General features: G+C 41.6%; 2 protein-coding genes and 1 pseudogene across 7 annotated transcripts in view; 2 read left to right on the top strand and 1 right to left on the bottom strand.

The window, feature by feature from the left end:
• Positions 1–994: 994 nt before the first annotated feature.
• LOC109864392 (HIG1 domain family member 2A-like) lies at positions 995–3,805 on the top strand (annotated as a pseudogene).
• LOC109865048 (clathrin light chain B-like) lies at positions 3,580–25,473 on the bottom strand. Of its 6 annotated transcripts, none has more exons than XR_004204183.1 (7): positions 25,406–25,423; positions 24,954–25,155; positions 24,263–24,318; positions 21,700–21,817; positions 20,875–20,986; positions 9,145–10,067; positions 3,580–9,110 (listed from the first exon to the last, which is right to left on the bottom strand). XR_004204183.1 is itself a non-coding variant. In XM_031797342.1 (7 exons), exons 2-6 carry the CDS (start codon positions 25,153–25,155, stop codon positions 9,896–9,898), a joined length of 660 nt encoding a protein of 219 aa, XP_031653202.1. In that variant the 5' UTR covers positions 25,406–25,423; the 3' UTR covers positions 3,580–4,342; positions 9,871–9,895. The 6 variants fall into 6 exon arrangements, 5 of the variants coding, with proteins under 5 accessions (XP_031653202.1, XP_031653201.1, XP_031653203.1 ...); XM_031797342.1 differs by having other exon boundaries at positions 3,580–4,342; positions 9,871–10,067; XM_031797341.1 differs by having other exon boundaries at positions 3,580–10,067.
• Positions 25,474–25,812: 339 nt separating this feature from the next.
• The window catches only part of pdlim7 (PDZ and LIM domain 7), an 81,002-nt gene continuing 79,287 nt past the window's right edge, over positions 25,813–27,527 (top strand). Inside the window, exon 1 of the mRNA XM_031797198.1 lies at positions 25,813–26,056. Within this exon, the coding sequence (XP_031653058.1) occupies positions 26,027–26,056 (30 nt within the window). The 5' untranslated portion in view covers positions 25,813–26,026. The remainder of the gene's footprint in view (positions 26,057–27,527) is intronic.

Genomic DNA, 27,527 nt, shown 5'->3' with positions numbered 1-27,527 from the left:
CCATGTTTCATGAGCTGAAATAAAAGATACCAGAAATGTTCCATACTCACAAAACGCATATTTCCATCAAATTGTTTACATCCTTGTTAGTGAGCATTTGCCAAGATAATCCATCCACTTGACAGGTGTGGCATATCAATAAGCTGATTAAACAGCATGATCATTACCACAGGTGCACCTTGTGCTGGGGACAATAAAAGGCCACTCTAAAATGTGCAGTGTTGTCACACAACACTATGCCACAGACATCTCATGTTTTGAGGGAACGTGCAACTGACATGCTGACTGCAGGAACTTCCACCAGAGCTGTTGCCAGAAAATGTTATGTTAATTTCTCTACAATAAACTGCCTCCAACATTGTTTTGAGAATTTGGCAGTCCGTCCAACCAGTCTCACAACCGCAGAACACCTTTAACCACGCCAGCCCAGAACCTCCACATCCGGCTTCTTCACCTGCAGGATTATCTAAGGACGGGTGCTGAGAAGTATTTCTGTCTGTAATAAAGCCCTTTTGTGGGGAAAAACTCATTCTGATTGGCTGGTCCTGGCTCCCCCAGTGCCCACCCAGGCCCACCCTTGGCTGCACCCAATGGCTGCACCCAGCACAATAACGTGAAATCCATAGATTAGGGCCTCATTCATTTCTTTCAATTGACTGATTTCCTTATATGCACTGTAACTCAGTAAAATCTTTTAAATGGTTGCGTTTATATTTTTGATCAGTATATTTGACTATGCTTTCAAGTTTCCAACACGTTGCAACACTTGTTCAAAGGTGGCCCCTAGTAACGTAAAGTCTTTGCGTGATATTTTATTGACTTATTCATCCGTTATTTTACCAGGTAAATTGACTGAGAACACGTTCTCATTTGCAGCAACGACCTGGGGAATAGTTACAGGGGAGAGGAGGGGGGATGAATGAGCCAATTGTAAACTGGGGATTATTAGGTGACAGTGATGCTTTGAGGGCCAGATTGGGACTATCATGTGATGTTTACGGAAGCACTCTCATTAGGTCATCTCTCATATTTTCAACGTCTTTGTTCCAAACCATTCATTCCCTTCCTCTGTAGCTGGCAACCGTAGCTTCGTGAACACACACTCTGCAGGCATGGCAGCTGCTGTCGCTACCCCGTTTGTCTCTGAACAGTCAGCGACAACGACCAAACAACCAATGCTCGACATATCCAAGCACCATGTTATAGAAGGATTTACACCTCTATCTCGACCCAGATAAGAGACGTTCCAGGAGAAGTTGATGAGGAAGTCGAAGGAGAACCCGTTCGTCCCTATAGGTGAGTTGCGTAATGAGTAACTCTAGGGAAAAGTGTCCACTGTCCAGAGGTGTTCCTAGTCGGCTTCAATGCATACTATTAATAAATTAGATTATTCATGCATTGACTAGACAGTCATTTGGTCATCCATGTGCGTCTTACGACCAAGACAGACAACCGTTTTGTAGCTAGTTAGCTACATTAGGGAATAGCATACAATCAACTTAATTTGGTACAGCCAGCTAGTTTTTATAAGATGTGTCATGCACTGTGCACTGTGCATGGGTCCTTGTGGAACCCATAAAGTAGACTAAAATGTTATTTGATTGGAACATAGAGTGTTCCAAGCCCCATTATGAAACATGACAGGGCCCACAATGCCTTTTTGTCAAGGAGTTTCATAATAAACATGTATTATAATGGTAAACTATTGCAATCAATGGGTCATACCCTGGGTGCTAGACTACACAGCTAGACCAGTGGCCAGACTGTCTGTATAACGTAGTTAGGGATTGAACATTTTATGTGAATATAACAATCGGACACTACTTCAACATTGGACATGCTCTCTCTCTGTCGGTCCCCTGTGGTTACAGAATGAATTGCATACACAATCTGAATTAAAAACACCCTCCCCCTTACACACAATCAGGCCTAAAATGTCTTTAAAATTGACACCGGTCAGGGTGCCTGTTGTTTTAAGTATTATGATTGCACACCTTTAGGTTTCTCAAAAACAAAACAGAGAAGAATTTGGATCATTGTTCCTCCTGTCACATCTATTGTAAGAGTGGTTATGGAAAACCTAATTGTTTGGTTTAAAAAAATAATAATAATATCTTCTGCGTCTCCTCTCCAGGTTGTCTCGGTACAGCTGGAGCGTTGATGTACGGTCTCCGAGCCTTCAAACAAGGCAAGACCCGGCAGTCCCAGCTCCTGATGAAGAGGACATATCTTCGCACAAGGCTTCACTGTAGTCGCTATCCTCTTCGGCGTGTTCACCACGGCACTGAAGAAAGACTGATCAGCATCAGATTTCTATTCATTATTTACTGCAAAACGTTTTTGCAACGGAAAAAAAACTAAAACAAGGTGTTTCTTATTAGACAAGTTCAGGTTCCCACCTTGTTGTGGTGGTGGTGGATGAAATGTGTTGTTTGAATGAGTAGAAAGACTAACAGATATTTAAAGCCCCCACTGTTCCTAGGCCGTCATTGAAAATAAGAATTTGTTCTTAACTGACTTGCCTAGTTAAATAAAGGTAAAATAAAATAAATACACACAGCAATGTATCTTCAAACACACATAGGGGTTATATGCACGTCCCTTTTACATTGTGTGCTATAATATTTAAGATGGAGCATCTGGCTCTTACGACCAATGTAAGTGAACAAGGGGTGTTATAGGGCCTGGTGAAGATACGACCTGGCAGTGTGGGGCTCTTGTAAATAGCAGAGGAACAAGGGGTGTTATAGGGCCTGGTGAAGATACGACCTGGCAGTGTGGGGCTCTTGTAAATAGCAGAGGAACAAGGGGTGTTATAGGGCCTGGTGAAGATATGACCTGGCAGTGTGGGGCTCTTGTAAATAGCAGAGGAACAAGGGGTGTTATAGGGCCTGGTGAAGATACGACCTGGCAGTGTGGGGCTCTTGTAAATAGCAGAGGAACAAGGGGTGTTATAGGGCCTGGTGAAGATATGACCTGGCAGTGTGGGGCTCTTGTAAATAGCAGAGGAACAAGGGGTGTTATAGAGCCTGGTGAAGATACGACCTGGCAGTGTGGGGCTCTTGTAAATAGCAGAGGAACAAGGGGTGTTATAGGGCCTGGTGAAGATATGACCTGGCAGTGTGGGGCTCTTGTAAATAGCAGAGGAACAAGGGGTGTTATAGGGCCTGGTGAAGATACGACCTGGCAGTGTGGGGCTCTTGTAAATAGCAGAGGAACAAGGGGTGTTATAGGGCCTGGTGAAGATACGACCTGGCAGTGTGGGGCTCTTGTAAATAGCAGAGGAACAAGGGGTGTTATAGGGCCTGGTGAAGATACGACCTGGCAGTGTGGGGCTCTTGTAAGGGAGGCAGAGGAACTTCTCAGGTCTTCTCTAGCGTTAGTCCAACGGATCTCAACCTGTTTTGGTTACCGTACCACCAAGAACATTTCTCTGCCCAGAGTACTCCTTCATCAGTATTTTAACGCCTATTGTCCCGAGTCTTCCCAAGCACCCACTGTGTATTGCACAGTCTTATTTAATGCTCACACAAACCTTTTGCTTGATAAAAAAAAGGAAAATAAAATACCAAAACAGGCCAACTTCTGAGAATTTTTATTGCTGAGTTTTCCAGTTCCCGTGTAACATTCTCCTCTGTGTGAAAGTCCCAATAGACAACAGCTGATCACAGATTGAGGCAATGCAGTTTAAATGAAGGGGGGGGGGGGGGGGGGGGAGTGTTTCAAAATATGACTCAACAGACTAACGTTCATCAAACTCTTTAAAAACATGTCCATGTCATTCTAGAGATCTTGTTTAATTTGGCAATGATATGAGGACTCTTTAAAAACAAGAGTGGCTGTGGATCAGACTTTTCTTCCCAGGGTTAAAGGTTCTGCGCACGCGGGAGGATTCTCTACTTCAACAGTCTCCGCAGGCAACTCTGAATGGTTATCGTTTCATAAAAGTTAGATCAAAGCTGAATCAAAGTTTGGAAGATCACATGATAATTATACAGAACAGAAACCAATATAATAGTATGTTACTGTATGTTATGTTAAGGAAAAAAAAACAAAAAAAACACCTGATTTCAGGATAATTGTTTAAATGGTTGCATTTCTCTCTCATGCGACCATAACTCAAGTGGGCTAATAAACAAAAAAAACAAAAAGTGCTTTGAAACAAACAACAAAAACAAATTTGCTACAATTTATTAACACCTTCTGCCCTACAAGTCACTCACTGTGAGTCATTCAAAACAGTACATAACTAAGATCTATAGACAAGGTGTACATCCCATGAGACTGATGTTGCATAGACAAGACGTCTCACTGGAAATTCATCTGGCCAGAAGCACAAACCCTAAACAGGAGTAAGGAGGAGTTTAAAGTTCAACAAGGCCACAAGCTCATAGCATCTCATTTCTACTAGCTACCGTTAAATAATCAGTTACTACTAGCTACTAGCTACCGTTAAATAATCAGTTACTACTAGCTACCGTTAAATAATCAGTTACTACTAGCTACCGTTAAATAATCAGTTACTACTAGCTACCGTTAAATAATCAGTTACTACTAGCTACCGTTAAATAATCAGTTACTACTAGCTACCGTTAAATAAGTTACTACTAGCTACCGTTAAATAATCAGTTACTACTAGCTACCGTTAAATAAACAGTTACTACTAGCTACCGTTAAATAAACAGTTACTACTAGCTACCGTTAAATAATCAGTTACTACTAGCTACCGTTAAATAATCAGTTACTACTAGCTACCGTTAAATAAACAGTTACTACTAGCTACCGTTAAATAATGAATTAGGAATATTATTCAACAGTGGATTATTTGGTAAATTAATCAATTCTTAATTTTAAAAAACAAACAGGCATAGGTGGTTTACAATCAACTCCTAATGTAATCTACTCCTAATGTAATCCTAATGTAGTCTACTCCTAATGTAATCTACTCCTAATGTAGTCTACTCCTAATGTAGTCTACTCCTAATGTAGTCTACTCCTAATGTAGTCTACTCCTAATGTAATGTACTCCTAATGTAATGTACTCCTAATGTAATGTACTCCTAATCTACTCCTAATGTAATCTACTCCTAATGTAATCTACTCCTAATGTAATCTACTCCTAATGTAGTCTACTCCTAATGTAATCTACTCCTAATGTAGTCTACTCCTAATGTAATCTACTCCTAATGTAATCTACTCCTAATGTAATGTACTCCTAATGTAATGTACTCCTAATGTAGTCTACTCCTAATGTAGTCTACTCCTAATGTAATCTACTCCTAATGTAGTCTACTCCTAATGTAATCTACTCCTAATGTAGTCTACTCCTAATGTAATCTACTCCTAATGTAATCTACTCCTAATCTAGTCCTAATGTAATCTACTCCTAATCTACTCCTAATGTAATCTACTCCTAATCTACTCCTAATGTAATCTACTCCTAATGTAATCTACTCCTAATCTACTCCTAATGTAATCTACTCCTAATGTAATCTACTCCTAATGTAATCTACTCCTAATGTACTCCTAATGTAATCCTAATGTAATCTACTCCTAATGTACTCCTACTGTAATCTACTCCTAATGTAATCTACTCCTAATGTACTCCTAATGTAATCTACTCCTAATGTAATCTACTCCTAATGTAATCTACTCCTAATGTAATCCTAATGTAATCTACTCCTAATCTACTCCTAATGTAGTCTACTCCTAATGTAATGTACTCCTAATGTAATCTACTCCTAATGTAATCTACTCCTAATGTAATCTACTCCTAATGTAATCTACTCCTAATGTAATCTACTCCTAATGTAATGTACTCCTAATGTAATGTACTCCTAATGTAGTCTACTCCTAATGTAGTCTACTCCTAATGTAATCTACTCCTAATGTAGTCTACTCCTAATGTAATCTACTCCTAATGTAGTCTACTCCTAATGTAATCTACTCCTAATGTAGTCTACTCCTAATGTAATCTACTCCTAATGTAATCTACTCCTAATCTAGTCCTAATGTAATCTACTCCTAATCTACTCCTAATGTAATCTACTCCTAATGTAATCTACTCCTAATCTACTCATAATGTAATCTACTCCTAATGTAATCTACTCCTAATGTAATCTACTCCTAATGTACTCCTAATGTACTCCTAATGTAATCCTAATGTAATCTACTCCTAATGTACTCCTACTGTAATCTACTCCTAATGTAATCTACTCCTAATGTACTCCTAATGTAATCTACTCCTAATGTAATCTACTCCTAATGTAATCTACTCCTAATGTAATCCTAATGTAATCTACTCCTAATCTACTCCTAATGTAGTCTACTCCTAATGTAATGTACTCCTAATGTACTCCTAATGTAATCTACTCCTAATGTAATCTACTCCTAATGTAATCTACTCCTAATGTAATCCTAATGTAATCTACTCCTAATGTAATCCTAATGTAATCTACTCCTAATCTACTCCTAATGTACTCCTAATGTAGTCTACTCCTAATGTAATGTACTCCTAATGTACTCCTAATGTAATCTACTCCTAATGTAATCTACTCCTAATGTAATCTACTCCTAATGTAATTTACTCCTAATGTAATTTACTCCTAATGTACTCCTAATGTAATCTACTCCTAATGTAGTCTACTCCTAATGTAGTCTACTCCTAATGTAGTCTACTCCTAATGTAGTCTACTCCTAATCTACTCTACTCCTAATCTACTCCTAATGTAGTTCCTGAACAGGACATGTTAGACCTTTACACATTAAATAAAAAACAAATTAGAGTGGAGATTAAACTAATCTGGTATTTTATACAATTACAAAACACTTATTGGGAGAGGCATCATGCTTGAGAGAGAGAGGGGTCTGACCCAATATCCTATTGGGAGAGGCATCATGCTTGAGAGAGAGGGGTCTGACCCAATATCCTATTAGGAGAGGCATCATGCTTGAGAGAGAGAGGGGTCTGACCCAATATCCTATTGGGAGAGGCATCATGCTTGAGAGAGAGGGGTCTGACCCAATATCCTATTGGGAGAGGCATCATGCTTGAGAGAGAGAGAGGGGTCTGACCCAATATCCTATTGGGAGAGGCATCATGCTTGAGAGAGGGAGAGGGGTCTGACCCAATATCCTATTGGGAGAGGCATCATGCTTGAGAGAGAGAGAGGGGTCTGACCCAATATCCTATTGGGAGAGGCATCATGCTTGAGAGAGAGGGGTCTGACCCAATATCCTATTGGGAGAGGCATCATGCTTGAGAGAGAGAGGGGTCTGACCCAATATCCTATTGGGAGAGGCATCATGCTTGAGAGAGAGAGGGGTCTGACCCAATATCCTATTGGGAGAGGCATCATGCTTGAGAGAGAGAGGGGTCTGACCCAATATCCTATTGGGAGAGGCATCATGCTTGAGAGAGAGAGGGGTCTGACCCAATATCCTATTGGGAGAGGCATCATGCTTGAGAGAGAGGGGTCTGACCCAATATCCTATTGGGAGAGGCATCATGCTTGAGAGAGAGGGGTCTGACCCAATATCGTATTGGGAGAGGCATCATGCTTGAGAGAGAGGGGTCTGACCCAATATCCTATTGGGAGAGGCATCATGCTTGAGAGAGAGGGGTCTGACCCAATATCCTATTGGGAGAGGCATCATGCTTGAGAGAGAGGGGTCTGACCCAATATCCTATTGGGAGAGGCATCATGCTTGAGAGAGAGGGGTCTGACCCAATATCCTCTGTAGTTTAGATAATCAGTTACTACTAGTACTAGTAGTTTAGGAGCAGGAAGGGGTTTAATAAAGACTTTGCTGTAACAATATTTAACGTGTCTTAACGTGGAACGTTCCAAGGACAGAGAGCAGTCGGGAACGTTCCAAGGACAGAGAGCAGTCGGGAACGTTCCAAGGACAGAGAGCAGTCGGAACGTTCCAAGGACAGAGAGCAGTCGGGAACGTTCCAAGGACAGAGGGCAGTCGGGAACGTTCCAAGGACAGAGAGCAGTCGGGAACGTTCCAAGGACAGAGAGCAGTCGGGAACGTTCCAAGGACAGAGAGCAGTCGGGAACGTTCCAAGGACAGAGAGCAGTCGGGAACGTTCCAAGGACAGAGAGCAGTCGGGAACGTTCCAAGGACAGAGAGCAGTCGGAATGTTCCAAGGACAGAGAGCAGTCGGAATGTTCCAAGGACAGAGAGCAGTCGGGAACGTTCCACGTTAAAAGGACAGAGAGCAGTCGGGAACGTTCCACGTTAAAAGGACAGAGAGCAGTCGGGAACGTTCCACGTTAAAAGGACAGAGCAGTCGGGAACGTTCCACGTTAAAAGGACAGAGAGCAGTCGGGACGTTCCACGTTAAAAGGACAGAGAGCAGTCGGGAACGTTCCACGTTAAAAGGACAGAGAGCAGTCGGGACGTTCCAAGGACAGAGAGCAGTCGGGAACGTTCCACGTTAAAAGGACAGAGGGCAGTCGGAACGTTCCAAGGACAGAGAGCAGTCGGGAACGTTCCACGTTAAAAGGACAGAGGGCAGTCGGGAACGTTCCACGTTAAAAGGACAGAGAGCAGTCGGGAACGTTCCACGTTAAAAGGACAGAGAGCAGTCGGGAACGTTCCACGTTAAAAGGACAGAGGGCAGTCGGAACGTTCCAAGGACAGAGAGCAGTCGGGAACATTCCACGTTAAAAGGACAGAGAGCAGTCGGGAACGTTCCACGTTAAAAGGACAGAGAGCAGTCGGAACGTTCCAAGTTAAAAGGACAGAGAGCAGTCGGGACGTTCCAAGTTAAAAGGACAGAGAGCAGTCGGGACGTTCCAAGTTAAAAGGACAGAGAGCAGTCGGGACGTTCCACGTTAAAAGGACAGAGAGCAGTCGGGACGTACCACGTTAAAAGGACAGAGAGCAGTCGGAACGTTCCAAGTTAAAAGGACAGAGAGCAGTCGGAACGTTCCAAGTTAAAAGGACAGAGAGCAGTCGGGACGTTCCAAGTTAAAAGGACAGAGAGCAGTCGGGACGTTCCAAGTTAAAAGGACAGAGAGCAGTCGGGACGTTCCACGTTAAAAGGACAGAGAGCAGTCGGGACGTACCACGTTAAAAGGACAGAGAGCAGTCGGGACCTTCCAAGTTAAAAGGACAGAGAGCAGTCGGGACCTTCCAAGTTAAAAGGTGTAGTGACTCATATTTCCACTGGAGACATTTACATCAGAATAAGGAAAGATGGTGGGAGAGGCAAAATACCTTTCCTCCAGTTAGAAACATAGGAGGGGCACGTAGTAGAAACAGGAGGGGCACGTAGTAGAAACAGGAGGGACACGTAGTAGAAACAGGAGGGACACGTAGTAGAAACAGGAGGGACACGTAGTAGAAACAGGAGGGGCACGTAGTAGAAACAGGAGGGGCACGTAGTAGAAACAGGAGGGGCACGTAGTAGAAACAGGAGGGGCACGTAGTAGAAACAGGAGGGGCACGTAGTAGAAACAGGAGGGGCACGTAGTAGAAACAGGAGGGGCACGTAGTAGAAACAGGAGGGGCACGTAGTAGAAACAGGAGGGGCACGTAGTAGAAACAGGAGGGGCACGTAGTAGAAACAGGAGGGGCACGTAGTAGAAACAGGAGGGGCACGTAGTAGAAACAGGAGGGGCACGTAGTAGAAACAGGAGGGGCACGTAGTAGAAACAGGAGGGACACGTAGTAGAAACAGGAGGGACACGTAGTAGAAACAGGAGGGACACGTAGTAGAGATTAGAGATATAGGAGGATCTGAACATAAAAGAACCCTACATCAGAAGAAGACCTATACGATTAGAGGCTAGTACACATTCTGCCTAAATGCAAACAGGGTTCATAACTCAAGAGCTGTTTTAAAAGAAGGGAAACCTTCGTCGCCGTTCCATTGGGCGTACTAGCGCACCAGAGGTGTCTGTTTGAGGGCTATGAGGACCGAACGCATTCGGGACACGTCCTTGGCCGTCCTGGTGGTCTTGGGGTTGAAATCACAGAGACGGGCCACTCTCTCCCACTCCGTCCCTGGGCTGTCGCCGTCAGCCTCAGACAGGAAGGCCTCTTCAGACGCCCTGGGGAAGGAAGGGGATGGACGAGGTGTTTGAGGAACGGTTTCCCCGGACACAGATTAAGCCTGGTCCTGGACTAATTCATTTACAATGCTCAATGGAGAATCTCCTTTGACATAACATTTTATTCCAGGACTTTAATCTGAGTCAGGAAAACCGTCCCGTAGAGATTAGCACCACTGATATGTCATGTTTTAATCTGAGTCAGGAAAACTGTCCCATAGAGATTAGCACCACTGATATGTCATGTTTTAATCTGAGTCAGGAAAACTGTCCCATAGAGATTAGCACCACTGATATGTCGTGTTTTAATCTGAGTCAGGAAAACTGTCCCATAGAGATTAGCACCACTGATATGTCGTGTTTTAATCTGAGTCAGGAAAACTGTCCCATAGAGATTAGCACCACTGATATGTCATGTTTTAATCTGAGTCAGGAAAACTGTCCCATAGAGATTAGCACCACTGATATGTCGTGTTTTAATCTGAGTCAGGAAAACTGTCCCATAGAGATTAGCACCACTGATATGTCATGCTTTAATCTGTTCATGTCAGACTCATAGCATATGTACAGTTGACTAAAACTGACACACACACACACACACGGTATTGAAAATAGGCTACATGCATTTCTGGAAAATGTTCACAACTGAAATAATTCAGAAGTATTTCGATAAAACACTGTTGTGATTTATGGACATAGTCAAATAGAGTCCCTCCAAGACCCAAATGAGCATCATGTGTTAATTCACTGGTTAGTTTCACAGTTGGAACATGCAAACAAAGTAATGCCAGATAACTAGAAAAAAAGAAAAAAAAGAAGGCCAAGACAATCCTACACCAAAAGCAGAAGAGTTGTAAAAGCCTACACAAAGCCTACACAAAGCCTACACAAAGCCTACACAAAGCCTAGCACTTCAGAGTTGTAAAAGCCTACACAAAGCCTACACAAAGCCTACCCAAAGCCTACCCAAAGCCTACCCAAAGCCTACACAAAGCCTACACAAAGCCTACCCAAAGCCTACCCAAAGCCTACTCAAAGCCTACTCAAAGCCTAGCACTTCAGAGTTGTAAAAGCCTACACAAAGCCTAGCACTTCAGAGTTGTAAAAGCCTACACAAAGCCTAGCACTTCAGAGTTGTAAAAGCCTACACAAAGCCTAGCACTTCAGAGTTGTAAAAGCCTACACAAAGCCTAGCACTTCAGAGTTGTAAAAGCCTACACAAAGCCTAGCACTTCAGAGTTGTAAAAGCCTACACAAAGCCTAGCACTTCAGAGTTGTAAAAGCCTACTCAAAGCCTAGCACTTCAGAGTTGGGCTGATGGTAGAAAGTCTCATCAGTAAATCCTAGTGTGCAGTAGAGAGAGACAATAGACAGGTCAGTGTCACACAACAGACACATTTTTATTTATTTATTTTACCTTTATTTAACTAGGCAAGTCAGTTAAGAACAAATTCTTATTTTCAATGACGGCCTAGGAACAGTGGGTTAAGGGGCCTGTTCAGGGGCAGAACGACAGATTTGTACCTTGTTAGCTCGGGGGTTTGAACTTACAACCTTCCGGTCCGGTCCCCCCCCGTTCAAAGACACTTCAATCTTTTTGTCTTGCCCATTCACCACCGCTCCTTCATTTACACAGATTTTGAAAGTGAATTTAACAGGTGACATCAATAAGGGGGTCATGGCTTCCACCTGGATTCCACCTTGATCGGTCTACAATGTTCATGTGACGGAACTTCCTCTCTCGAATCTTGTTTTGTTCTCTCGTCTCCTGTCACTGGTTTCCTGTGCTAACAACTCCTACCTCTTTGAGGTGGCAGGGTAGCCTAGTGGTTAGAGCGTTGGGGGGATGGTAGTAGGTGCCAGGCGCAGCGGTTTAGGTCAAGAATTGCAACACTGCTGGGTTTTTTACGCTCAATAGTTTCCCGTGTCTATCAAGAACTGTCCACCTCCCAAAGGACATCCAGCCAATAGCAGGCCAGTGGTGGAAAACGGGCCATCGATGAAAGAGGATAAATGAGGATGACATGAATTGTGCAGAGCAACAGACCGTCAGACTGTCCAGTACAACATTGCCGTCCAAAGACCCATACAAATAATGCAGAGCTCGTCATACCTTGAAAAGCATGGAGTATGACAACCAACGACCTTACAGAGAAACTGAGGTTGCAGTGGGCTAGGGAACGAAAACACTGGAGAATTGGAAAAACATTGCCTGGCCTGGTCTGACGAATCCTTGGTTCCTGCCGTTTCAAAAATGTTGGGAGGGCTCCACTCTAGATAGAACCACGAGTACATGCATCCATCACGCAGCGTGTCAACATTGCAGGCAGGTGGTGATGGTGTGGGCTGTGTTTTCATGGCACACATTGGGCCCCTTGATAAAAGTGGAGCAACGTTTGAATGCCACAGGACATCTGATCATCATAGCCAATCCGGTGCATCCTGGAATGGATCCAGAAACATGACAGTGAATTCATCTTACTGCAGTTGCCTGCCCAGTCACCAGAGATCAATCTAATGGAGCATCTGTGGGATGTGACGGAACGAGCTGTTCCGAGATCCAGTACCAGCCAACTAGACACCACGGCTGGAAGCATTGTCGTCAACATTGTCCTATACACAGTGTACAAAATATTAAGAACGCCTTCCTAATATTGAGTTGCACCCCCTTTTGCCCTCAGAACAGCCTCGATTTGTCGGGGCGTGGACTCTAGGTGTCGAAAGCATTAATCGGAGTCAGGAAAACTATCACCATAGAGATTAGCACCACTGATATGTCATGCTTTAATCTGTTCATGTCACAGACTCATAGCGTATGTACATTTGACTAAAACTGACACAAGGATACGGTTGGTACTTAAAACCTCTAGTGACTCCCCATCCCGGGTCCGGGAGCGTAATCATCGACTGACACTAATTAGCATAACGCAACGGACATAAATATTCCTAGAAAATATTCCTATTCATGAAAATCACAAGTGAAATATATTGAGACACAGTTTAGCCTTTTGTTAATCACCCTGTCATCTCAGATTTTCAAAATATGCTTTACAGCCAAATCAAGACAAGCATTTGTGTAAGTTTATCGATAGCCTAGCATAGCATTTTGTCCAGCTAGCAGCAGGTATCTTGGTCACGGAAATCAAAAAAGCAATCAAATTAAATCGTTTACCTTTGAGCTTCGGATGTTTTCACTCACGAGACTCCCAGTTAGATAGCAAATGTTCCTTTTTTCCAAAAATATTATTTTTGTAGGCGAAATAGCTCCGTTTGTTCTTCACGTTTGGCTGAGAAATCGACCGGAAATTGCAGTCACGGAAACGCCTAAAAATATTCCAAATTAGCTCCATAATAATCGACAGAAACTTGGCAAACGTTGTTTATAATCAATCCTCAAGGTGTTTTTCAAATATCTATTCAATAATATATCCACCGGGACAATTGGTTTTTCAGTAGGACCGATTGGAATAATGGCTACCTCTTTTACGCGAGAATCACTCCGAGAGCCATCAGGTGACCACTTGCGCAATGTAGCCGCTTACGGGTATTCTTCAACAAAAATGCGTAAAACTACACCACAATGCTGTAGACACCTTGGGGAATACGTAGAAAAAGTAATCTGGTTGATAGCCCATTCACTGCTCAATAGGGACGCAGAGCTTTCAAAAGATGAGTCACTTCATTGGATTTTTCTCAGGCTTTCGCCTGCAATATCAGTACTGTTATACTCACAGACAATATTTTTACAGTTTTGGAAACTTTAGATTAGGCTTAGGATAGAAAACAATTATATGCATATTCTAGCATCTTTTCCTGACAAAATATCCCATTTACTATGGGAACGTTATTTTTTCCAAAAATTAAAATACTGCCCCCTAGTCACAACAGGTTTTAATGAATATGATGTCAGTTCGGTTGTCATCTAAGACATTATGACTGATGACAGGACGACCTAAACTGTAATCTGGGAAAGTCTACACATTCTAGTTATCAGATTCACATGGAATTGTTGTGCAATTCAAAATGTTTAAATATAAAATTATTGGTGAAAAGTTGAAATGTAATTTTAGCTTCGAAATGACATTTGGGTGTTCAAAAGGTTAGGGCTCTGCTCAATCAGTGGCCCGCCCCTGTGAAGATACATGGGCTATAAACTATGAAACACACCCTTCTCCCTCCACTATATAAAAGCCCTTGACGAAAATGTAACCTCCGGTTCCGGGGACATTAGGATGACAATCCGTTTTCAGAAGGATTCCGATAACTACAGAACGAAGTCAACCTCAGCGTGAGCTTTGGTTGCGAATGGTATGATCTTTGAGTGATACCTCCTAGCCGTTGAGTTAGCAGCGGCCGCTGTAAACGTGGGCTAGGAAAGGACGGACAGAGTATCCCGTCTACAACACAATGACGACACGACAACGTATCCCGTTCACCACCAGAGACACTCTTCAGAGGAAAAAGGACTCAGTTGGGCAACACGGCCTTCCATCTACCACCAACCTATTGAAGTGCAGCTCAGAGTAAATATTTATTGCATTTTCCTTTTCCCAATGGGCGGTAATTTAGAATTGCATTAGATACTGTATTTACGAGAGACAGCGCTTCTCCCTTTGTTCCTCAGTCTTCCCGCTCTTTCACTAAAACCCAGCCCCCTTTTTCTTTTGTGTAACAAGCTGTCATATCTGTTCCGCCCGCTCGTGACGTTTTCCTTTATGATATAATTTGTAATCAAGGTATGATTCATTCTGTGTATATGTAATTCTGTGTGATTAGTTAGGTAGATAGTAAATAAATAATTAAACACAATTTTGTATTGCTGATTTAACTTGTTAGCCAGGGTTCGTGAAGATAACCAAGAATTTACAACTTCCAGATGAGACTGAAATAAGGTGACGATTAATATTGACTGCTATTGATGTAAAATATTACTAGGTCTTTAAGAGTTTATTCGGAAGATAACAGCTCTATAAAAAAAATTCGTAGTGCCCCGACTTTCTAGTTAAGTACATTTACATGATTAGCTCAATCAGGTAATATTAATTACAGAGGAAGGATTTTATAGAAGTGTTGGTTCCATGTTTCATGAGCTGAAATAAAACATCTTAGAAATGTTCCATATGCACAAAAAGGTTATTTCTCTCAAATTAGTTTACAACCCTGTTAGTGAGCATTTCTCCTTTCCCAAGATAACACATCCAACTGACAGGTGTGTCATATGAAGAAGCTGATTAAACAACATGATCATTACACAGGTGCACCTTGTGTTGGGGACAAAATACTACTGCAGTTGTCACAACACAATGCCACAGATGTCTCAAGTTGAGGGAGTGTGCAATTGGCATGCTGACTGCAGGAATGTCCACCAGAGCTGTTGCCAAATCATTTAATGTTAATTTCTCTCTACCATAAGCTTTTTTTGTTTTAGAGAATTTGGCAGTACGTCCAACCGGCCTCATAACTGCAGACCACCTGTAATCACGCCAGCCCACATCTGGCTTCTTCACCTGCGGTGTTGTCTGAGACCAGCCACCTGGACAGCTGATGAAACTGTGGCTTTGAACAACAATCATTTCTGCACAAACTGTTAGAATCCGTCTCAGGGAAACGTGCTCGTCGTCCTCACCAGGGTCTTGACCGGACTGTGGTTCGGCATCATAAATAGAGTTCAGTGGGCAAATTCTCACCTTCGATGGCGACTGGTATGCTGGAGAAGTGTGCTCGTCGCGAATGAATCCTAGTTTCAGCTGTACCGGGCAGATGGCAGACCGCGTGTATGGCGTCGTGTGGGTGAGCGGTTTGCGGATGTCAACATTGTGAATAGAGTGCCCCATGGTGGCGGTGGGGTTATGGTATGGGCAGGTACAAGCTACGGACAATAAACACAATTGCATTTTAAATCGATGGCAATTTGAATGCACATACATGACTAAAAGTATGTGGACACCTGCTTGTCGAACAGCTCATTCCAAAATCATGGGCATTAATATGGAGTTGGTTCCCCCTTTGCTATAATAACAGCCTCCACTCTTCTGGGAAGGCGTTTTATTAGATGGAACATTGCTGCGGAGACTCTGCCGGTAGGTCAAGTTCTTCCGCACCGATCTCAACAAACCATTTCTGTATGGACCTCGCTTTGTGCACGGGGGGCATTGTCATGCTGAAACAGCAGAGGGTCTTTCCCAAAACGTAGCCACAAAGTTGGAAGCACAGAATCATCTAGAATGTCATTGTATGCTGTAGCGTTAAGATTTCCACTGGAACTAAGGGGTCTGAACCATGAAAAACAGCCCCAGACCATTATTCCTCCTTCAAATTGTATTGGGGGCAGGTAGTGTCCTCCTGGCATTCACCAAACCCCGAACAGCAGAATCCACTCATTTGAAGGTGGGTCCACATATGTTTGTTTATGTAGTATAGATACCGTGATCTGAGGCTCCTTGTCATTGATCCGCCATCACCTTTGTTTCAGCATGATAACACACGGATCCATGTCGCAAGAATATGTACACATTTTCAGCTTCCAGAAATTGTCTCAGTTCTTCCATGGCTTGCATACTCAGACATGTCAGCCATTGAGCATGTTTGGGATGCTCTGTATGAATGTGCATGACAGTGGTTTTCCAGTTCCCGCCAACATCCAGCAACTTCGCCATTGAAAAGGAGTGGGACACCATTTGCAGTTGAAAATGAGAACTTGTTCTCAACTAGCTTACCTGGTTAAATAAAGGTGAAACAAAATAAATAATAATAAATCCATAGGCCACAATCAACAGCCTGATCAACTCTATGCAAAGGAGATGTGTCGCGCCAGATACTGACTGGTTTTCTGATCCAGAACCCTTTTTTTTTTTTGAGGTATCTGTGACCAACATATCTGTATTCTTAGTCATGTGAAAATCAGTAGATTAGAGCCTAATGAATTCATTTCAATGTAATAATTTTACTGTAACTCAGTAAAATCTTTGAAATGTTTGCGTTTTATATATTTTTGTTCGGTACAGAACACGAAAGCAAAGACCCCAAAGAGTAAAAGATGTTTACGACTGAAAGAGAAAAGCATGAACTGGATAGAAATCATTTAATAGTTATTTACATTCTGAAAGTATTCGGACTCCTTCATTTGTCCCACATGTTGTTACGTTACAGCCTTATTCTAAAATGGATTCAAGTATCCCCCCCACGATGACATCACAATACCCCACGATGACATCACAATACCCCACGATGACATCACAATACCCCACGATGACATCACAATACCCCACGATGACATCACAATACCCCATGATGACAAAGCGAAAACAGGTTTAGAAAATCTTGCAAAGGTATAAAATAAAAACTGAAATACCTTATTTACATTTAGATTTTTTGCTAAGAGACTCGCAATTGAGCTCAGATCCTATATCCTGTTTCCATTGATAATCCTTGATGTTTCTACGAATTCATTGGAGTAAACCTGTGGTAAATTCAATTGATAGGACCTGATTTGGAAAGGCACACACCCGTCTTTATAAGTTCCCACATTTGACAGTGCATGTCAGAGCAAAAAACCATGAGGTTGAAGGAATTGTCCGTAGAGCTCCGAGACAGGATTGTGTGGAGGCACAGATCTGGGGAAGGGTGCCAAAAACATTTCTGCAACATTGGATGTCCCCAAGAACACAGAGGCCTCCATCATTCTCAAGGATGGGGCGGCAGGTAGCCTATTGGTTAGAGCGTTGGGCCAGTAGCAACCTGACAAGGTAAAAATCTGTCATTCTGCCCCCTGAACAAGGCAATTTACCCACTGTTCCCCGGTAGGCTGTCATTGTCAATAAGAATTTGTTCTTATCTGCCTAGTTAAATAAAGGTTAAAATAAATTGAAAAAAATAGATCGATATATTTAATGGAAGAAGTTTGGCACAACCAAGACGGGGGAGTAGGGCCTTGGTCAGATTCTCTGGTCTGATGAACTCTTTGGCCAGAATACCATGCATCACATCTGGAGGAAACCTGGCACCATTCCTACGGTGAAGCATGGTGGTGGCAGCATCATGCTGTGGGGCTGTTTTTCAGGGGCAGGGAGACTAGTCAGGATCGAGGGAAAGATGAACAGCGCAAAGTGTAGAGAAAACCTGCTCCAGAGCACTCAGGACCTCAGACTAGGGTGAAGGTTCACCTTCCAACAGGACAACGACCCGAAGCACACAGCCAAGGCAACGCAAAAAGTCTCTGAATGTCCTCGAGTGTCCTAGCCAGAGCCTGGACTTCAACCTGATCGAACATCTCTGGAGAGACCTGAAAATAGCTGTGCATCGACGCTCCCCATCCAACCTGACAGAGCTTGAGAGGATCTGCAGAGAAGAATGGGAGAAACTCCCCAAATTCAGGTGTGCCAAGCTTGTAGTGTCATACCCAAGAAGACTAGAGGCTGTAATCGCTGCCAAAGGTGCTTCAACAAAGTACTGAGTAAAGGGTCTGAATACTTATGGAAATGTGACATTCAGTGATTTATTTTTTATAGATCTGCAAAAAAAATCTAAAAACCTGTTTTTGCTTTGTAATTATGGGATATTGTGATGTCATTATGGGGTATTGTGATGTCATTATGGGGTATTGTGATGTCATTATGGGGTATTGTGATGTCATTATGGGGTATTGTGATGTCATTATGGGGTATTGTGATGTCATTATGGGGTATTGTGAAGTCATTATGAGGTATTGTGATGTCATTATGGGGTATTGTGAAGTCATTATGGGGTATTGTGATGTTATTATGGGGTATTGTGAAGTCATTATGGGGTAGTGTGATGTCATTATGGGGTATTGTGATGTCATTATGGGGTATTGTGAAGTCATTATGGGGTATTGTGATGTCATTATGAGGTATTGTGATGTCATTATGGGGTATTGTGATGTCATTATGGGGTATTGTGATGTCATTATGGGGTATTGTGAAGTCATTATGGGGTATTGTGAAGTCATTATGAGGTATTGTGATGTCATTATGGGGTATTGTGAAGTCATTATGGGGTATTGTGATGTTATTATGGGGTATTGTGAAGTCATTATGGGGTAGTGTGATGTCATTATGGGGTATTGTGATGTCATTATGGGGTATTGTGAAGTCATTATGGGGTATTGTGATGTCATTATGGGGTATTGTGATGTCATTATGGGGTATTGTGATGTCATTATGGGGTATTGTGAAGTCATTATGGGGTAGTGTGATGTCATTATGGGGTAGTGTGATGTCATTATGGGGTAGTGTGATGTCATTATGGGGTATTGTGATGTCATTATGGGGTATTGTGAAGTCATTATGGGGTATTGTGAAGTCATTATGGGGTAGTGTGATGTCATTATGGGGTAGTGTGATGTCATTATGGGGTATTGTGATGTCATTATGGGGTATTGTGATGTCATTATGGGGTATTGTGAAGTCATTATGGGGTATTGTGATGTCATTATGGGGTATTGTGATGTCATTATGGGGTATTGTGAAGTCATTATGGGGTATTGTGAAGTCATTATGGGGTATTGTGATGTCATTATGGGGTATTGTGATGTCATTATGGGGTATTGTGAAGTCATTATGGGGTATTGTGATGTCATTATGGGGTATTGTGAAGTCATTATGGGGTAGTGTGAAGTCATTATGGGGTAGTGTGAAGTCATTATGGGGTAGTGTGAAGTCATTATGGGGTATTGTGATGTCATTATGGGGTATTGTGAAGTCATTATGAGGTATTGTGAAGTCATTATGGGGTATTGTGAAGTCATTATGGGGTAGTGTGAAGTCATTATGGGGTAGTGTGAAGTCATTATGGGGTAGTGTGAAGTCATTATGGGGTATTGTGAAGTCATTATGGGGTATTGTGAAGTCATTATGGGGTAGTGTGAAGTCATTATGGGGTAGTGTGAAGTCATTATGGGGTAGTGTGAAGTCATTATGGGGTAGTGTGATGTCATTATGGGGTAGTGTGATGTCATTATGGGGTAGTGTGATGTCATTATGGGGTAGTGTGATGTCATTATGGGGTAGTGTGTGTAGATTGATGATGGAAAAACTACAATTTAATCCATATTAGAATAAGGCTGTAACCTAACAACATGTGGAAAAAGTCTAGAGGTCTGAATATGTCCCGAATGCACTGTAAGTGTAGGATAACACAGGGCATTAAAATAGTTAAACATTAGTTCATAGTTAAATCAACTTTGATTTAACTACTATATCAACTTTGATATCAATACAAAACGCAAATGAGAAGTCACGTGTCATTTAGTTATTTCATTAGCTCAAAGAAATAAGGTTGAGAAATCCATCCACTTAGTTTATGCCAGTTCAGATCTATTACAACATTTTCAGCTTGGTGACACACCCTAAATAATGAACCATATCGGTCATATCTGTTACAAAAAAGCAGGCCAACAAAACATTGGAGCCCTGGGGGCAGAGGTCAGCGCAGCTATCACAGTTCCAAGTTTCCACTCTGTTTAGGATATTTACCAGGAAATCCTGTCCACATTATATATATATATATTTTTTTTTAGGTACGTGAATAAAGTCAGCTTTCTGTGACAGTCTATTTGGAAGTCAATAAGCCTAAGCTTATAAATCCTATTTCCTGATCTGATGTCACAAAGGAAATAACCACACATTCTTATAACATTGTTGCTCTTAGATTCTGACAGTGAACTATTCATTCAGATTCATTAGATATTTAGCCTAATATATATTTAGTATATTGTTATACTTGTATTTCCTGTTATGTTATTTGAGGGAACCATGTAGGAAGTAAACCGAGTTAGCTAGGAACTAACCTGTTGTTGGCCTTGTTCTTCTCCATCTGTTCAATCTGGTGCACATGCCAGTCCTCCAGCTCTTTCTTGGCCTTCTCTTTCCACTCAGCCTCCGCTGCCTTGGACGCAGAGTCTTCAGGGTTCACATACACACACAGGGAACAATGAGGATGATATGATCAATACAGAATCTGCACAATACCAGGGTCCTATTCAGTAGGAACGAAACGGAAGCAAACAGGTGGAAATGGCCCGGACGACCTGAATTTGTCCAATAAAAAAATTGCTTGTTTTCATTTCTCGTTGCAAAAAGTTTTGCTACGGTGTGCACGAATGAATACTACCCAGGATGAAACGTTTTTAGTCCACAATGCATTTGTATGAGCTACAGAAGATGGTGCTCTTTTCTCAGGAGATCAACTATAGATTCAATACATCAAGAACAGGCCCAACTCCAGCATACCATACAGGACAAGACACTGAGTGGAACCCGAATGAAGAGTGGTTCACACACACACACAAATAGACAGACTATTCAACCTAATATTAGTAGGTCTTTTAATTTAGCTTTTTAGCAGGCAGGGTAAAAAAAACTACTTGGTGTCAACCTTCGTCACTGTGTACATTGACTGGACAAAATACTGACTGAGAAGTCAGTGGTAGATACTGCATGTATCGCAGCGGTGGTAGTAGTACGTAAGGCTGAAGTAGCTGGATGTGTCCAAACCGGCACCCTATTCCCTACATAGTGCACTACTTTTGACCAGAGCCCTATGGACCCTGGCTAAAAGTAGTGCACTATATAGGGAACCAAGTACCATACCTTAGCCTCTGCTGTTTACTTACCTAGTTGCTCCAGCCGTGCCTTCTGCTCCTCCCTCCACTTACGCAGGCTCTCAGGCTCTGCTCTCAGAGAGTCCACCTGGGCGATGGCCGCATAGCTGTCCGATGGACCGTTGGACTCCTGGGGGGGGGGGACCAGGACCAGGCATGAGACATAAGAACTGGGGGCTGTGTTTACAAAGGCAGCCCAATTATTGGCAAAAGATCTGATTGGTCAAAAGACCAATTAATGGAAAAATTGGGCTGCTTGTGTAAACGCAGCCATAAGACCAGGCATAGCCTAGCCCATTATGAACTGATGTATCCTAGCTTGCGGTGCCTGCAGGCTAGACATACACCATACATAAGGCATAGTGCCGAGCGGTTAACCAAAATGTTGGTTATTAAACAACTAATTGACCGACGTCGATTCAAATATTAGAATTCCATTTTGTACCATTTTTTATCTGTGAGCTTGATGTGCTGTTTCTGTAGAGATACATCAGATCAAGCCTGAACTGTGCGATTGTAGTATGGTAGTTTCCAACAGACCAATATTCAACACAGTTCAGTGCAGAAAACTCAGTAATTCACTACAATGACCATAATGCACTGCGCACCCGTGTTGCAGGAATTAAATTCCTCTGTTTTAATACCCAATCAAAATTAAACACTGTCAATTCATAAGGATTTGTATGACCCTTATTTTATAGAAATGAACAGAGCCCCAGTCTTAAAGTCAAATAGCAGCCTTTATTCACGAGAGTACTGCTCCTTACACATTTTACCACAGGTTATAAACTTAAAATGACGTCAGCGTTTTCTAAATGTTCCGTCTCTTCTTGACACTGGTAGAAAGGCTCTATAGTTCTCAAGCCTTCCCACTTCGCCTAGAGCCAAGATCAGCCAGTGTAGATAAGCATTCTAGCCAGTCTGGCGATATAGTTCATTCATTTCTATCAAGGAACAGACAGTCATTGTTCTAATTCTTGATTATATTTACACACATTATATTCAGTACTAGGATTAAAAAGAAAACTCATACATATACAGCAACATAATAGTATTCTGATTAGTACATATACAGTAACATAATAGTATTCTGATTAGTCAGTCCTGATTGAAATGTATACATAATTAGTCATTATTGATAAAAATTCCCTTAACAGCCCGCTTAAACTTGTCTGGTCTGTGCGGCGCAGACGAAGAGAGAGAGAACGCACGATCGAAGGGGATAGAAAGCAATTGCTTCACGAGCCTGAAAATACACGATTTAAGTGATTGATAGTTGGTATTCAGCAGTTAAATAAATAGACCTAGGCCTTATTTACTTTGAAGAAATACTAAAATAGTGATTTTGTCAGACAGCAGCTCTATAGAGATGAGATGATAACTTGGAGTGAAACAAAATCATTGAATAAATTATGGCTAATAAGTGATAAGCAATTAGTCACTACAATCATGAGGCTTTTATGAACTATTTAATTCTGTGTTGTTACAACATTCAACTTACATAATGCTTTTAATGTCCCCCCCCCCCCCCCCCCCCCCATTTTTTTTATATTGAAACTGAAATCATTAAAAAAAAAAATCTAACAGACCTCAAAAAGCATTAAATCGCTCAGCACTAATAAGGCATGAGGACAACCAGGTCATTCAATAGTAACAGCTGGACACGGAGGAGTAAATGCATAAATCCTTAAAAGGGCAGCTGAACTTCCTGATTTGGCCTCATTTTAGATCTGGCTCATTAAGAACGGCTATGAGTTGATTTCGAGATTTGATGTGGATGTCTTGTGTACGTGTTTGTGTTTGCAGGTGGGAAGAGTTAGCCAAATTATTTTTCACTAATAGGCTTCAGCCTTGGTGTGCAAATGTGGCAAAGTTGGTTTAACAATAAATTACACAATAGTCATGTTGCACACCTTTAACTTCTCATTAAATGCTTTCAATATCTGTATATGAATTTATAGTTGTTTTGAGGTTTTTTAAGTATTAGAATTTGAACATACAGTCAGTCCCATGTAGCCTACATTGTGTAGTTTACAGATGATCCCTAACTACCCCCATTGGGATATCCAAAGTCAAACCACATTTACCACGGCATTATGATGGGGTCAGTGACGATTACTTGTGTGCTGCCAGCTGCAGGAAGGATTGTAACAAACCCAATCTTAAATTACATTATGTTGTGACATACTCAGGTACAAAACACTGTTTTGGATGACACTGATTTTGGCCAAAATGATCCTATTTACACTATTGTCAATTTTGACAGTAGAATAAATTATTTGGACTCATAGGCAGTTTTCAAAAGAAAAAAAACAATAATAATATATATATATATTTTTTTTTTCATGGGCAGTTGGTCTTTACCTTACCCAACAAAGTTTCTCTTGTCATGCTTCCTTGAACAACAATGGACTTATAGAGAATGCAGTACCTGTTTCAGGTGTCTCATCTGCTACAGGTACAGCATCACTTAAATTCAGACACAGCCTCACTTACAAAACTAACCTGCAATAACATGTCCAAGTACATAATTGAAAAAAAAAGTTAATTCTCATTAGAAGTTTTCCTCTCTTACCAGCACAAACATGTTTCCGTTTACCGTGGCCGCTGATGCCTCTGCAAATCCGGCATCTGACAGATGAAACAACAAACGACTTTAAAAGAACCGTGCATTTTTGCTTTCTTTTGGTGGATAACTAGTGACACAGTAGTGCATTAACATCTGTTTGGCCAGTAAGGTAAAATAGCTTCTCACCACCACAATTGGCTAACCTAATTTGACCTGAGGATAGCTTCAAGACATTACACAATCACATCCAGACAAGTGACAAAACTATAGACATCATTCGACTCAGGGTGAAAAGTTAGTGTGCTGCTCCAACTAAAGTAACGTTACTGTTACTTGACAGCTGTCAATTAGCTAACTAAAAGCTAATTTAGTTAACTAACTAATTGTCTGGTTATCTAACTATAGTACTAATACAAGTTAAATGTTGTTGTCTCAGTTTTATGTACTTCTAGCTTGGGAGTTAGTTTAGCTAACTTACCATATAGTTAGCAACTTTAGCATATAGTTAGCAACTTTAGCACATAGTTAGCAACTTTAGCATATAGTTAGCAACTTTAGCACATAGTTAGCAACTTTAGCATATAGTTAGCAACTTTAGCACATAGTTAGCAACTTTAGCATATAGTTAGCAACTTTAGCATATAGTTAGCAACTTTAGCATATAGTTAGCAACTTTAGCATATAGTTAGCAACTTACCATATTGTACAGGAGCAGGTGAATCAGCTGTCGGCGGTTGTTCGAGGAACTCTGCGGATCCCTCCAAAGCTCCGAGTCCTTCGTCGTAATTCTCTATCACCGCTATTTCGCTTTCTTGCTGAGCTAAGAAAGCTGCAGCTGGGTCCACCTCGACAGGCAACACTCCGTTGTCAGATGCGAACTCGAAATCTGAATCAGCCATCTTTCACACACACAATAAATAAAATAAATGAAGTGTAGCAACGCCACTTAAATACCGTTATTATTGCTTGTTTATCTTGCTGGCTATCAATTAAATTAGCTGAGAGAGACGAGCTTATGATGATGGATATATATCTGACTCAGGCAGAACATGCAACTTTTTCATGAACGGTTGTCAGCTAACAGAATAATGAATAAGGACTAACGTTAAGCAAGCTTCTTTCTGACTGTGATGATTCATGATTGCTCACTTTCAACTTGCCTGGCCTGCCACACGAACTTCCAACTCTTGGTTTATTAGGATGTGTCTCCATCTGCTGGAGAAACCTAGAAATGCACTCCTTCTTATTGCCTAATTAGGGTAGTGTGTATAAACCTTTTCTATTTGTTAGTATAGAATTGAGCATACTATCAGAATATAAAATTATTAGAATACAATACAATAAATTATTTTCTATTTTCGAAAGTGTCAGTGGAAAATTAAAACCTTTCTGCATAATCAGACGAGTGATCATTTTGGGGTCATGTAGGGAAATTGATTACTTATTCTTAGTCGCCTTTAGATATTTCAGAATACATGGGAAATAGAGAATGTGAGGGGAAAGCGATAGCCAGAGTCTCCTCTCACCACCTCTCATAAGGAGAGCACAGACGAAGGGCAGGGATCGCCTACCCTCCATGTGACTTGCTGACGTTACAGTAGGACGCTGCTAAAGAGGAATGCAGGGAATGAATACGGATTACTGCTTAAGAAGGGATCCACACTGCCCCTGACGTCCAAGTCGAGGAAGTCCGAAGTTTAGTTTTCGGCTGGGTAACTTGTTTGATTCACATATTTCTTTCAGACCTCGACTACGGTAGGCCGACTCACGATGTCCGGCGATCATCATAATGACAAGGAGGTAGGTTAATGGTGTAAAACTGTGTTTTAAGTTATGAATGCAACTATCGATTTCTACATGGACTCCATGGTAGTTTGTTGTAGCCAAGTCTATATAACAAACATACCCTTGTATGAAGTTACAATGAAAAAATTGTGATCTTTAAGTAGCTGTTTTCCGTTTACATGAAAGTAAGATATTTCGCTGTTTTTCTTGGTGGAATAAAACTTTCCCGGCGGCGGCAGCGGTCTAGACCTCGAAGTGGGTCTAGTCTTGATCGGGCCTGTCTTGATCTCGCAGCCCTTTCTTATCGCATTCCACAATATCCAAGACCAATATATTATATACATTTCAACACATGGTCTTGTTCAAAAGTTGTGTTTAACAGTTTCCTTCGGTTTACAAGAGACCGTATGAATGGTGGTGGAGTTACATCCTATCCATGTTAGTAGATCAATAATATAATATTATGGATATCACTTTCAATGTTTGAATACCACCAATTTATTGATCTGCCCTCGTTCCATATTTTAGTGTTGGCGACATATTTTGTGATATTTACAACACTTATGTATTCTGAGTAAGAATATAAACTCAACATGCAACAATTTCAAAGATTTTCCTTTGTTACAGTTCATATAAGGAAATTGAAATAACTAAATTTAGAGTCTAATCTATGGATTTCACATGACTGGGCAGGGGCACAGCCATGGGTGGACCTGGGAGGGTATAGGCCCACCAACTTGGGAGCCAAGCAGTCTCACTGGGGAGGCAGGCCCAGCCAATCCAGAAGGAGTTTTTATTATAGACAGAAATACTCCTCTGCCCACCCCTCTGACAATCCCGCAGGTGAAGAAGCTGGATGTGGAGGTTCTGGGCTGGCGTGGTTACATGTGGTCTGCAGTTGAGGCCAGTTCGACATACTGCCAAATTCTCTAAAACAACATCGGAGGCAGCTTATGGTAGAGAAATGAACATTCAAAGCTCTGGTGAACATTCCTGCAGTCAGCATGCCAATTGCGCACTCCTTCAACTTGAGACATCTGTGGCATTGTGTTGTATGACATCTGCAGTGGTATTTTATTGTCCCCAACACAAGGTGCACCTGTATAATGATCATGCAGTTTTAATCAGCTTCTTGAAATGTAACACCTATCAGTCAAGTGGATGGATTATTTTGACAAAGGATAAAATGCTCACTAACAGGGATCTGCACAACATTTGACAATATTTTTTTTGTGCATATGGAACATTTCTGGGATCTTTTATTTCAACTTATGAAACATGGGACAAACAACTTTACATGTTTTGTATTGTTGCTCAGTGTATTTCAAAATAGAATAGTGTTCCTGAAAACAAGCAACGCTACTTTCAATAGCGTTATCACTCCAGTGTCCTGTCTGTATGCAAGGCAACACTTTCATGTCTTTGTTGCCAGTGGCTGTTACGGTAAACTACTAGGTTCACCTCTTTTAGTATCTTCATTTTGATA

Source organism: Oncorhynchus kisutch, linkage group LG19 (genome assembly GCF_002021735.2).
Source record: "Oncorhynchus kisutch isolate 150728-3 linkage group LG19, Okis_V2, whole genome shotgun sequence".
Classification (NCBI taxonomy): Eukaryota; Metazoa; Chordata; class Actinopteri; order Salmoniformes; family Salmonidae; genus Oncorhynchus; species Oncorhynchus kisutch.
Note: the sequence above shows the minus strand (reverse complement) of the source record. Positions and strands in the feature narration are given on the sequence as shown.

Bases quoted from the DNA above. Each gene is read 5' to 3' on its own strand.
- LOC109865048 (XM_031797341.1), bottom strand. From the start codon at position 25,155: ATGGCTGATTCAGATTTCGAGTTCGCATCTGACAACGGAGTGTTGCCT. The intron at 24,319-24,953 runs GTAAGTTGCTAA...TTCATCTGTCAG, and splicing joins ACCTGCTCCTGTACAATATG to ATGCCGGATTTGCAGAGGCA. The intron at 10,068-20,874 runs GTTAGTTCCTAG...TTCCTTCCCCAG, and splicing joins AAGAACAAGGCCAACAACAG to GGCGTCTGAAGAGGCCTTCC.